At 40.4% G+C, this 14,764-nt stretch overlaps 1 protein-coding gene across 1 annotated transcript in view; it reads right to left on the reverse strand.

The window, feature by feature from the left end:
* MPHOSPH8 (M-phase phosphoprotein 8) overlaps positions 1-14,347 on the reverse strand; it is a 48,278-nt gene extending 33,931 nt beyond the window's left edge. The window contains 2 exon segments of the mRNA XM_007464516.1: positions 1,163-1,318; positions 14,129-14,347. Coding sequence (XP_007464578.1) covers positions 1,163-1,318; positions 14,129-14,347 — 375 coding nt within the window.
* Positions 14,348-14,764: the final 417 nt, after the last annotated feature.

The raw sequence follows: 14,764 nt of genomic DNA on the forward strand, positions 1-14,764 counted from the left end.
GATCAATATTCAGCCCTTAAAAAATAACTTCAACAACTAAGACTCTTTATTGTGAGCAATTTTCACTATATAGTTCTAAGTTCAAGAACCTCTGCCAGTATTCTAAAAAATGATAATTATTTCTAATGAAAAAAAAACTAAAACAAAAGCAATAAGTTGAATTAGAGTCAGTTCAATTTATAAACAGAAGCTATAAATGAAACTTACAAAGAAAAGTAAAATGGGAAATTCTTAGAAGATTCATAAATAAAGCCAATTCAATAATGTGTGGAATATGAGAATCAAGGATAAAACAACGGACAAATCCATAGAAGAAAACTCTTAAACCAAGTTTATGCATTAGTTTTAATGTTAGTTTTAATGTTATCCCACTTTAGACCACCATCAAGTCTTTTTTCAACCTGCTGATGATAGAAGTTTAACTCATCTAAGTTCCTTTGAATTCTTTATCCTTCCTTACCACCAACAAAAGATACTAAAAAACCATAAAGTGGTTAAAAATTGAAGTGGAAATAGAAAAGAAAAACAGAAGACCCGGAGATAAACAGACCTGTGAATAATCTGAAACGGATTAAAATGTATAGCTTTATAAAGTGATCTAAGAATTGTTTGAATTAGCAGAAAAGTCAGACTTAGAAATATGTTAATAATGCTGATTAAATATAAGAGTATGTGTTGTATCTGTAATAGTAACATAAATTTTCCTCAGGTATACAAAAACATGATGAATATGACCATATTTAATGTGACCATAGTTAATAATAATAATGTGACCATAGTTAATAATACTATGATGAATAGCATAAAAAATATTCCTCAGGTATACAAAAACATGATGCTCACATCATGGACAAACAAGTAAAGTTTCAACACATCTCTTTTCTCCCCACTATCATCTTACTCTTAACTTAAAGGAAAATAACAACATGTCCCAACTATACCTGTTTGTCACCTGCAATCACAGTTGGCTACAGAAAAAAGAGCCTGGCAAAAATCAATGAAAGCATTCTATAAGAATCAATTGGCTATACAGAACTTACAATAGGAATGTTGTATATTTTATTATTATTTGTAAATTCCTTACTATACATTCTGTATATTATTAAAATTTATAATAAACTTATTATACTAAAAAAACCCACTATGAGATAAAATATAATACCTGGACATCTTTCTTCACTGGTTTAGCTTTGTTATCCGCAACTTTCTTCCTAAATTCAAGAAGAACTTCTTTACAGTCCTCAAGGTGAACCTCAGGCTCCCAGGTATCATCATCTGATGTGTATCCTTTCCATCGAACTTTATAAACGATCTTGCCCTGTTATATAAATTAAAAACAGGCAAATAAAGGATATTAGACTTGACTATAGTTCCAAAGCCATACAGCTGCTGAGAATACATGAACCAACTTGAAATGGAGATTAAAATCATGATAAAGACTGTTCATCTCCTGAGATCATTTGTGAATTCCTTAAAATACATAATGAAAGTCCATCCGATCTAAGTACAGCTGTAGCTTCTCCCTCTGAGGGCAAGTGCTTACTATAGTGGAATAATAAAATATCAGTCATATTTTAATCTGTCCCCTCCTAACGTGAATCAGCCTAAAAGCCTCTCTTAAAATGTTCTCTGCAAGACATGGGAAGCTGGTAATTGTAACAGTTTCTAGGGAAAAGGAAGGAAGGAGAGTCAATCTTCAATCTATTTTGCACGTATTACCTTTCACTTAATAACTAATTTTTAAATTAAATAACCACAATAAAACAAATGTAAAAAAAATGTTCATCTCCTGAAGCAAGTGGCAAAAACAAAAGCAAAAACAGTATCACACCAAAAGCAAAAGCAACAAAAGCAAAAGTAAACAAGTCATGCGACATCATACTAAAAAGCTTCTACACAGCAAAGGAAACCATTAATAAAATGAAAAGGCAACCTACTGAATGGGAAGATATTTGCAAATCATATATCTGAGAGTCAATATCCAGAATACATAAAAAACTGATACAAGTAAAAAGCAAAAAACAATCTGATTAAAACATGGGCAGAAGGACTGAACAGTTTTCCAAAGAAGACATACAGATGGCCAAGAGATAGCTAAAAAGATGCTCAACATCACTAATTATTAGAGGAATGCAAATCAAAACCACAATGAGTTGTCACCTCACACCTCTTAGAATGGCAATTATCAAAAACAGAAGAAATATCAAGGGCTGACGAGGATGTGGAGAAAAAGACTTCTTTTTTGCACTTTTGGGTGAGACTGTAAATTGGTGTAGCCACTAAGAAAAACAGTATGGAAGACCCTCGCAAAATGAAAAACAGAACTACCATATGATTCAGCAATCCCACTTCTGGGTATTTATCAAAAGAAAATGAAAATACTAACTGGAAAAGATATATGTACCCCCATGTTCACCGCAGCATTAGTTACAATAGCCAAAAAGTGGAAACAATCCAAGTGACCATCAATAAATGAATATAGAAAACGTAGTGTGTGTATATAGACACACACATATATATCACATACATATATAATCATATACATCACACATATATGTATGTACACACACATACAGAGTATTATTCAGCCATTAAAAAAAAGAATGAAGTCTTGCCATATGCAACAACATGGATGGACCTCAAGGACCTTATGATAAGTGAAATAAGTCAGAGAAAGATAAATACTACATGATCGCACTTACACATGTAATATAAAAAGAAAAACAGGGCTTCCCTGGTGGCACAGTGGTTAAGAAATCCGCCTGCCAGTGCAGGGGATGCGGGTTCGAGCCCTGGTCCAGGAAGATCCCACATGCCGCGGAGCAACTAAGCCCGTGAGCCACAACTACTGAGCCTGCGCTCTAGAGCCCGTGAGCCACAACTACTAAGCCCGCGGGCCTAGAGCCCATGCTCCTCAACAAGAGAAGCCACCACAGTGAGAAGCCCGCACACTGCAAGGGAGAGTAGTCCCAGCTTGCTGCAACTAGAGAAAGCCCCCACGCAGCAACTAAGACCCAAGGCAGACAAAAATAAATAAATAAACAAATTTTTAAAAAGAAAAAAACAAACAAACAAAAAAACCCAAGCTCACAGATACAGAAAGCAGATCGGTGGTTGCCAGAGGCAGGGGTGGGGGTGGGAAATGGGTGAAGGGGGTCAAGAGGCACAAACTTCCAGTTACAAAATAAATATGTCACGGGGATGTAATCAATGTACAGCACGTGACCACAGTCAATAATACTGTGCTGCATATTTGAAAGTTGCTAAGAATGCAGATCTTAAAAATTCTCATCACAAGAAAACAATTTTTAGATGTTAACTAGACTTACTGTGGTGATCATTTCACAATGTATACAAATATCAAATCATTATGTTGTACACCTAAAGCTATTATAATGTTATATATAATGTCAATAATACCTCAATTTTTTTTTTTTTTTTTTTTTTTTTTTTTTTGCGTCACACGGGCCTCTCACTGCTGTGGCGTTGCCGAGCACAGGCTCCGGACGCGCAGGCTCAGCGGCCACAGCTCACAGGCCCAGCCGCTCTGCAGCATGTGGGATCTTCCCGGACCGGGGCACGAACCCGTGTCCCCTGCATCGGCAGGTGGACTCTCAACCACTGCACCACCAGGGAAGCCCAATACCTCAATTTTTAAAAAATTAAAATAAACAAACAAATAAAACCACAATAACATCAATCCATTTTTTTAATAAACCAAAGACTGAGGTCTTTTTCTGATTATATAAGCAATGTGCAGTCTTTGAAAATCAATGAAAAACAGGAAAAAACAAATAAAAGTCACCTCAAAATACTGATAACAATTTGATCTATTTCCTTCACCTTTTGCATTTATAAGTATATATTTAATGTATATATACTTAAAACACTGGGATAATACTATCAGTTTTATCTTGCTTTCTCACTGATATGTCAAATATTTCTTGCTTTAATATCTTCCAGAAACATAATTTTTAGTGACTGAACATTATTCCATCATATAAATACAACAAAAAATACATGGGCTTCCCTGGTGGCTCAGTGGTTGAGAGTCCGCCTGCTGATGCAGGGTACACGGGTTTGTGCCCTGGTCCAGGAAGATCCCACATGCCGCAGAGTGGCTGGGCCCGGGAGCCATGGCCGCTGAGCCTGCGCGTCCGGAGCCTGTGCTCCGCAGCGGGAGAGACCCGCGTACCGCAAAAAACAAAAAAAAAAACAATGAAAACTCTCCCTTTGGAAACCAAAGGTTGTTTTGATTGTTTCCAATTTGTGTTTTTTATAAGTAACACTGTGACTCTGATTAGGTTGTTAGAATAAATTCCCAAAAGAGAGACAGGATCAAATAATAAAGACATTTAAAGATTGTAAAAATGCGCTGTCAAATGTCTTCCAGAAAAGATGCTCCAACTTTCACCTCACCAGATACAAGAGCAGGGATCAGCAAACTGTAGCAGGGCCTGCCTCTGTTTTTGCTCATCCTGTAAGCTAAGAATGGTTTTACATTTTTAAATGGTTGAAAACAAATCACCCGATCATTACACCTGAAACTAATGTAATATTCTAAGTGAATTTCACTTCAATTAAAAAAAAATTAAAACACACAAAAACAAATCAAAAGAATCATATTTACATCAAGTGCCTCAAAATGTATTGTGCACTGTCAAAATCTCTGCATTTATTAGTTCACTTAATCTTTAGAATAACCCTGTGAAGTATTAATATTCATTTTACAGATGAGGAAACAAGCTTCTAGACAGACTAACTACTAATGACTAAAAGCTAAAGAGCAGTTCAGGGCTTCCCTGGTGGCACAGTGGTTGAGAGTCCATCTGCTGATGCAGGGGACATGGGTTCGTGCCCCGGTCCGGGAAGATCCCACATGCCGCAGAGCAGCTGTGCCTGTGAGCCATGGCTGCTGAGCCTGCGCGTCCGGAGCCTGTGCCCCGCAACGGGAGAGGCCGCAGCAGTGAGAGGCCTGCGCACCACAAAAAAAAAAAAAGAGTAGGGCTTCCCTGGTGGCGCAGTGCTTGTGCCCACTTTCACCACTGCTATTCAACGTTGTACTGGAAGTTCCAGCCAGAGCAATTAGGTAAGAAAAAGCCATAAAACGCATCCAGGTTGGAAAGGAAGAAATGAAACTATATTCATGGATGATATGATTCTATTTATAAAAAAATCCCAAAGAATACACAAGAAAGTAACCAGATCTAATAAATGAACTCAGCAAAGTTGCAGGGTACAATACACACAAAAATTGTTTCTATACATCTGAAATGCCCAAACCAAAAATGAAATTAAGAAAGCAATTCCATTTACAATAGCATCTAAAGTATAAAATACTCAAGAATAAACTTAGCTAAGGACATAAAAGACTTGCATACTAAAAACTATAAAACACTGCTGAAAGAAATTAGAAAAGATACAAGTAAATGGAAAGACATCTGTGTTCTTTCGTAGGAAGACTTAATACTGTTAAGATGTCAACACTACCAAAGTGACCTCAGGTCCCTATCAAAATTCCAATAGGCTCGTTTGCAAAGGTAGTAAAGACAAACTGCAAATTCATATGGAATTGGAAGAAGTCCTGAATAGGCAAAACAATCTTGAAAAAGAACAAATTTGGAGGACTCACACTTCTTGATTTCAAATTTTACTACAGAGCCACAATAAACAAAACAGTATGGTACTGGCATAAGAACAGACACATGGAGTCCAGGAATAAACCCACACATCTAAGGCCAACTGATATTTGATAAAGGTGCCAAGTCCAATGAACAGGGACACAAATTGTGCTGGGACAACTGGATTTTCACATAAGAAAGAATGAAGTTAAGTCCCTATCTCACACCATACACAAAAATTAACTCAAAATAGATCAAAGACCTAAATTTAAAAGCTAAAACCATAAAATTCTTAGAAGAAAACACAGGGGTAAATCTTCAGGACCTTGTATTTGACAATGAATTCTTGGATACAGGCACACCTAAGAGATATTGTGAGTTTGGTTCCAGACCACTGCAATAAATATCACAATAAAGCAGGTCACACAATTTTTTCAGTTTTGCAGTGCATATAAATGTTATGTTTATATTTATACCTTGGTCTACTGAGTATGCAGTAGCATTATCTAAGAAAACAATGTACCTACCTTAATTAAAAAACACTTCATTGAGCCTCCAGTGAGCAGTAATCTTTTTGCCATAGTAACATCAAAAATCACTGGTCACAGATCACCATAACAAATAAAGAAATAATGAAAAAGTGTGAAATATTGTGAGAATTACCAAAATGTGACACAGAGACATGAAGTGAGCATGTATATATGAAGTGAGCAAGGTATATATACAACATCAAAACATCAAAAGCCCAAACAAAAGAAAAAAATAGGTAAAATAACTTCATCAAAAACAAAAACTTTTGTGCATCAAAGGACATTATCAGTAGAGTGAAAAGGAAACCCATATAACTGGAGAGAATATTTTCAAATGACATCTCATAAGGAATCAACATCCAGAGTATATTAAAAAAAAAAACTCCTCCAACCCCAAAACGAGACAACACAGTTAAAAATGGACAAAGGGGGGCTTCCCCGGTGGCGCAGTGGTTGGGGGCCCACCTGCCGATGCACGGGACACGGGTTTGTGCCCTGGTCTGGGAAGATCCCACATACCGCGGAGCAGCTGGGCCCGTGAGCCGTGGCCGCTGAGCTTGCGCGTCCGGAGCCTGTGCTCCGCAACGGGAGAGGCCACAACAGTGAGAGGCCCGTGAAGTGCAAAAAAAAAAAAAAGTACAAAGGAAGGACATGAATAGACATTTCTCCAAGAAGATATACCAATGACCAATAGCACATGGAAAGATGCTCAACATCATTAGTCCTTTGGGAAACGCAAATTTTAAAACCACAAGATACTACCTCACAGCCACTAGGCCAAACAAAAACATAGAAAGTAACAAGTGTTGGTGAGGATGTGGAGAAATGAGAACGTTCTCACATTGATGGTGGGAATCTGAAATGGTACAACTGCTGTGGAAAACAGTTTGGCAACTCCTCAAAAAGTTAAACAGAATTACCTCATAATCCAGTAATTCTTCTCCAAGGTATACACCCAAAAGAACTGAAAACAGAGACTCAAACAGATATCTGAACACACATTTCAGGGCAGCATTATTCAGAATAGCTAAAAAGTGGTAAACAACCCAAACAATCAATCAAAAGATGAATATATAAACAAAATGTGGTGTACACATATAATGGATTATTCAGCCTTAAAAGGGAAGGAAATTCTAACACATGCTACAATATGGATGAACCTTAAAAAACATTATGCTAGGTGAAATAAGCCAGACACAGAAAGAAAATACTGAATTGGCCAAAAAGTTCGTTCTGTAAAAACCCAAATGAACTTTTTGGCCAACCCGGTATTTATGATTCCATTTATATTTAGTACCTAGAATAGGGAAACTCATGAAGACAGAAAGGAGAATGGTGGCTGCCAGGGGCTGAGGGGAGGGAGAATAGGGAATTAGTATTTAATGGGTACAGAGTTTCAGCTTGGGAAGATGGAAAAGTTCCGGAGCTGGATGGTGATGATGAATGCATATCAGTGTGGATGTACTTAATGCCACTGAACCACACACTGAAAAATGGTTGAAATGAAAAAGTTTAAGATACACATATAAAATCATACAAAATCATATATATAAACTACATCAACAATATTTTAAAGTTACCTGTTGTATCTTTTGCCCATTTTCTTGCTCATTTATGAGAATTTTTCTCTTTAATACTTCTTTTTTTGGCCTTGCCATGCGGCTTGCGGGATCAGTTCCCCCACCAAGGATTGAACCCGGGCTATGGCAGCGAAAGTGCCAAGTCCTAACCACTGGACTGCCAGGGAATTCCCTTTCTTTTTAATACTTGATGGCTATTAAATCTTTGTCATATATATTCCAAATTCTTGCTTTTCCAGATTTCTGATTTTTCATTTCTGCTCAATACCCAATCTCACTGAGAAGCAAGAACATACTCATGAAATAGTTTTCTGCACGAACTGCAGAGCACCATTCTAGCTATACTCTTAACACTTGTCTGATTTTATTCATACAACCACCAAGGCAATAAACTTTCGAAACTGACTGCCAACCACTGTTCCCTCCCATTGCACACTTCCATCATGCCCACACTGCCTTTCAATCATTCTGCCATCTGTAGAAAGACCAAGCATTAGCATCTAACAGGATTAGAAACTAAGAAATAGTGGGAAAAGAGTAGCCTCTTAACTTTCAGAAATAATCCTGAAAATCTTTATAATTTTAAAATAATAATTAAGAGTCTATGTTGGGAATTTCCTGGCAGTCTAGTGGTTAAGACTCCGAGCTTCCACTGCACAGGGCGTGGGTTTGATCCGTGGTCAGGGAACTAAGATCCCGCATGGTGGTCTCCCGCCGCCCGCCCCCCCCCCCGCAAAAAAAGAGAAAGCATGTCAGTTTAACGGTTCAGCTATATAACTGGGTGCTGGGCAGTGATTATAACAACTGAAAATGCATGCGTATGCTTTTTAGCAAAACAGTGTGGAAAGAGAAAACTATTAATACACAACCTTGTAAGAGCTTCTATGAAGGCGCAGTTAAAACTGGAGATAAACCAAGGTGAGAGAGCAGCTTGCTTAGGTCCTCGTGGCGGCACTCCTGCTCTTGGCACAAATACCACAGGAGAAGTTACACCGCTACAGGGGAGTGGAGGGATGCCTGAATGTACCCAACAACAGGGCTTGGAGACCAAAGATCCTTATCTGTGGGCCACCTCAGTTGTGTGTGCATAAAAATAGTGCTAAATGTGTTACTCAAAGTTGCTTTTAAAAAACACTATTCACTTTCAAATGGGCCAGAAAAAAATGTATATAAATAAAGAGAGGAAAAAAAATAAAGCCAATATCAACAACTGGGGGATCTGGGTAAAGGCGTATGGGAGATTCTACACAATTCTTGCAACTTTTCTGATGATTAAAAAAAAAAAAAGGCAGTAATGAACACATATAAATTTAATACTTGTTATCAATTAGGTTTGATCTAGTCAATGAGAATGAGGGAGTATTAACAATCATTCTCAAGTACAAGGAATACATCTTAAGTTTAGCTCCAGATTTAACTGACTGATAATTATTAACAGCCTTCATTTCAGCAGTTTTGCTTCATTCATTCATTCAACAAATATTTACTGAGGGTCACTATGTGTATAGCAGTATACAAAACAAATGAAAACCTGAATTACATGTTTTTTTATAGGAATAATGTCAACCCAAATATTGCCGAAGACTTTGCTGTATATTAAGAAATTTCATGACAGCCCTGGGATCTATAAACTTACCTTCAAAATTCCCCAAATGTCTATTTTCTTGGTAGCCACATTTTCTTTTAGCTTAATCAGTGGGACAAACTAAATGGCAGCAGATGGTCCGTCCTCTTATCCTCTTAGGTTGTATATACTAGATAATTAGCTAAAAATTTTTGTTGGGCTTCCTTGGTGGCACAGTGGTTAAGAATCCACATGCCAATGAAGGGGACACGGGTTCGAGCCCTGGTCCGGGAAGATCCCACATGCCACAGAGCAACTAAGCCCATGCGCCACAACTACTGAGCCTGTGCTCTAGACCCACGAGCCACAACTACCGAGCCCATGTGCCACAACTACTGAAGCCCGCGTGCCTAGAGCTCATATTCTGCAACAAGAGAAATCACCGCAATGAGAAGCTGGCGCACTGCAACGAAGACCCGATGCAGCCAAAAATAAAAAATAAATAAAATAAATTTATAAAAAAAGAAAAAGCAGAAATAAATGAAATAATAAAGAAATATATAATCTAACACTAAAAAGGGTAATATCACAACAAACTTTGGTTTACTCTATGAACACAAAGTTGATTTAACATTAGGAAATCAATGTAGTTTATCACATTAGTGATATAAGGGAGAAAAATTATGCGATCATCTTAACAGATGCAGGAAAAAATTTAATGAAATTCAACATCCTTTCGCAATAAAAGTATTTAGCAACTAGAAATAAATGGAATTTCTTTAACGAAGGGTAAATACAAAAAAATTAATTGTATGAGCAACAAACAAGACAATGAAACTTTTCAAAAGACCATTTACCACTGCATCAAAAATATCAATTATACCTAAAAATCAACTTACTAAGACCTCAACACAGAAAGCTATAAAACATTATTGAAAGAAATTAAATTGATCCTAAATTCACCCACAGATTCAATGCGAATCCCAATAAAAATTCAAAGTTTTTAATGTGTGCAAGGAAATTGACAAGTTGATTCTAAAATTTATAAGGCATTGTTAAAGAATAAAAAGACAGATTTGCTCAATGAAACCTGATCCCTACATTACACTAAACACATAATCAATTCCAAGTGAAATGTAAATATAAAATCTGAAAGGCAAAACAACAGAGATTTCAGGAAAAAAAAGAGAATATTTAGGGTAGGAAAAGATTTCTCAACCCAGACATAAAAAGCACTCAACATTGGGCTTCCCTGGTGGCGCAGTGGTTGGGAGTCCGCCTGCTGATGCAGGGGACACGGGTTCGTGCCCCGGTCCAGGAGGATCCCACGTGCTGCGTAGTGGCTGGGCCTGTGGGCCGTGGCCGTTGGGCCTGCCCGTCTGGAGCCTGTGCTCCGCGATGGGAGAGGCCACAACGGTGAGAGGCCCGAGTACCGCAAAAAAAAAAAAAACACTCAACATCAAGACAAAGATTAAGTTTTTCTACATTAATCATATGAACCCAAAAAAGACATAGCAGGAAAAGAGATATACATGACATCACCCACAAAGGATTTGAATCTAGAATACAACAAATTAATAAAGACAAAGTAGAAAGAGATCTGAACAGGCACTTCATGAAAGATAACCAAATGACCAAAAAATAAGTATTGGGTTGGCCAAAAAGTCCATTTAACTTAAAGCTGAAGACACATGCATCCTGTCTGAACAATTTCACTCCTAGGTGTATACAACCAAGAGAAACATTTGTGCACAATACACCAGGATTCAGTAAAGTTCACAGAAGCATTATTCACAATAGCCAAAAACTGGAAACCCAAATGCCCATCAACAGTAGTAGAAAAGAGAGACGGTAATATGTTCATACAACTGAATACAGTTGACCCTTTAAAAACATGTGCGGGGCCCACCTATATGCAGGTATTTTTCAATAAATATATTGGAAAATTTGGACTTCCCTGGTGGCACAGTGGTTAAGAGTCTGCCTGCCAATGCAGGGGACACGGGTTTGAGCCCTGGTCCGGGAAGATCCCACATCTCTTTTGATGTCCATTTGATGTTTCATTTTTGATGCTGCGGAGCAACGAAGCCCGTGCACCACAACTACTGAGCCTGCGCTCTAGAGCCCGCGAGCCACAACTACTGAGCCCATGTGCCACAACTACTGAAGCCCACACGCCTAGAGCCCGTGCTCCACAAGAGAAGTCACTGCAATGAGAAGCCCACACACTGCAATGAAGAGTAGCCCCCACTCACCACAACTAGAGAAAGCCTGTGTGCAGCAACAAAGACCCAACACAGCCAAAAAATATATATATATATGTATATATGAAAATTTTTTGGAGATTTCTGACAATTTGAAAAAAGTCACACACGAAACACATAGCCAGAAGTACTGAAATGATTAAGAAAAAGGTTTGCAATGAATGCATAAAGTATATGTAAATACTGGTGTGTGATATTTAATGTAAAATTAATGTGTTAGTTTTCTTAATGTTTTATAACTTTGCTTTCAAAGAATTATATTACCATATTCTTTTCTAATTGGAGAAAGTGAGTATTAGATTATTACAGGTAAGTGACTTCTTTAAAAATGTAATAATGTTTCTGATACTGTACTATGAATATGACTGCAATACCATACGCCACAAAAATTTTCTAACAATTCATTCATTAGTGTCTAGGCAAGGCTACTGGGAAGCAATTTTATCGATTACACTAGGCTACCATAAAGTATGAATCAATAAACTTTTTCACATTATCTTTTCATTTTTTATGTCCAGTGCTGGTAATACATATAACATCTACAGTGTTTTGTGTCATATAAGACAATATTGATGTAGGTTCTGACAAGCAATTCATCTCATAAACAGAAGATGTAAACTTAGGTATAAATTACTGTAAATACATTTTCTCTTCCTTCTGATTTTTAAAATATTTTCTTTAGTTTACTTTTTAATTAATGATACAGTATACAATACACATAATATACAAAATATGTGTTAACTGACTGTTTCTACTATGGGTAAGGCTTCCCCTTCTGGTAGAAGGCTATTAGTTAGGTTTTGGGGGAGTTTATAAGTGGCTTTTCAGCTGTACAGGGGTCAGGCACCCCCCAGGCCCCAAGCTGTTTGAGGGCCAACAACTATGCAGCAATGAAAAGGAAAGAAACTATAGCTCCAACAACATGGAATAAATCTCACAAAGATATTGTTGAGCAAAAAATGCAGACACACACCAAACAAATATAGTGAGATTCCATTTAAATGAAAGAAAAAAAATTTTTTTAATGTGGGGCTTTAGGTACAGTGCCTACAATTCTTTGGAACTGGCAAAATTGAATATTGTAAAAGAAGTGAGTCATCAATTCTGAAGATATTACCCTCCTAACCAAATATTTTCTGAATATCTTTCACCTGCCAAGCACTGTGTTAAACGCAGGTGATACACCTATCACCTCAAGGTGCTTACAAGGTATTTGGGAAAATTATACATAGAAATGTCCCTATCTTTACTGCAAGTAACAATAAGATCGATGACGCTGGATTTCAGTTATTTATCCCCCACTGTACAGGAGAATCTTTTTTTTTTTTTTGCGGTACGCGGGCCTCTCACTGTTGTGGCCTTTCCCGTTGCGGAGCACAGGCTCCGGACGCGCAGGCTCAACGGCCATGGCTCACGGGCCAAGCCGCTCCACGGCATGTGGGATCTCCCCGGATCGGGGCACGAACCCGCGTCCCCTGCATCGGCAGGCGGACTCTCAACCACTGCGCCACCAGGGAAGCCCCAGGAAAATCTTTAATGTCAGCAACTGTGTATGCTACAACTCATCTCTCTATCCTCAGGACCTAACACAGCACCTACCCATGCAGTAGTTGAAAACAAAAAAAGTCTGCTGAATGAATGGACAAAAAAAATTAATATAAGGTAGCGGATGACAAATGGGAAATAACAGACAATAAAAAGAACACAGGGGGACTTCCCTGGTGGAGCAGTGGTTGAGAGTCCGCCTGCCGATGCAGGGGACACGGGTTCGTGCCCCGGTCCTGGAAGATCCGACATGCCGCGGAGCGGCTGGGCCCGTGAGCCATGGCCGTTGAGCCTGCGCGTCCGGAGCCTGTGCTCGGCAACGGGAGAGGCCACAACAGTGAGAGGCCCGCGTACCGCAAAAAAATAAAATAAATAAAAAATAAAAAGAACACAATATACAGAACGACCACCGTGTAGGGCTTTTGGTCATCTTACACCTATTTACTAAAACAGATTATTTTCCCATTGCCCATCCTCCCACCCTCTCACCTTCCCCCAGCCTCCAGCCCACAATTCATTCACTCAATCTGATATACACAAAGCAATCACGGCATGCTAGGCACTGGATTAAAGTGCCAGTGATAACAAATTAATAAAAAGCATAGTCTACCAAAGGAGCCTACAATCTAGCAGGAGACAAACATGTAAAGAACGATAAGCTTGAAGGGCATAAATGGGGAAGCACCACACTCTGCGGGGACCAGGGTGAAACACAGCTTTCACAGAGACACTGAGCGGGAAGCGCCGGGCAGGGCGCGGCGAGGAATTCAAGGCTCCTGCGAGGCTGCTGGCACACACCGCACAGGGAGAGCGGGCGAGGATGCTCAGGCTCTCAGACCCGAGACGCCGTCCCCCGCGGATGGGGATGGCGCGGACGGGGCCTAAGAAGGAAGCCTCCTCTCAATGTCCCCGCGCCGTGGACATCCGTCTACACCGCCTCCAACGCCTCCTGAGCGGGCAGCACCACCCCGGCCGCGCTGACCGCCGCGCGTGAGCCTTCCCCCGGCCCGGGCCCCGCACGTACCCCATCGATCTTCATGTCCAGGATTTTCTCCACCTCGAACACATCCTCGCCGTCATCCTCGCTGTCCCCGACAGCCTCCGCTCCTTTCGCGGCCGCGTCCTTCTCTTTGCCCACCGCTCCTCCTCCCTCTCCTTCGACTCCGGGCGACTTGCCACTGCCGTCGGCATCCGAACCAGGACCTGCAGCCGCGCTCACCCCCTCCGCCTCCGCCGCAGCCATAACGGAGCTCTGCCAGCCGCGGGGAAAGCGGTTGAGACGCGCGCGCCGCGCTCGGCCCCGAGCCCCCGCCAGCAGGATGCCGCTGACTAGAAAACGCCAATGGCGGGCTCGGAACCCCAGCGCGACGCGCGCGCACAACAATCACGTCAGGGCGGGCGCGCCGGAGCCCCGCACCACCCACAGGAAGCGGGTGGCTGGCCGAGGTGGGGGTGCCCCGGGCTGAAGGAAGAGCAGGGCGATGGAGGCGCTAGGAGAGGCCGCGGTGTAGCGCCGGTGGGGGGGGCTTGAGGAGCGTGGGCGGGGTGTGGGCTGAGGGGAAGGGAGCTGCGGAGCGGAGGCTGCACTGCAGCGCTGGTGGGCGGGGATTGCGGGACTGGGGCGAGAAGTGGGCGGGGCGAGAGGGTCAGCGCGCGGGTC

This window comes from Lipotes vexillifer, unplaced genomic scaffold (assembly GCF_000442215.2).
Source record: "Lipotes vexillifer unplaced genomic scaffold, Lipotes_vexillifer_v1.1 scaffold2116, whole genome shotgun sequence".
Classification (NCBI taxonomy): Eukaryota; Metazoa; Chordata; class Mammalia; order Artiodactyla; family Lipotidae; genus Lipotes; species Lipotes vexillifer.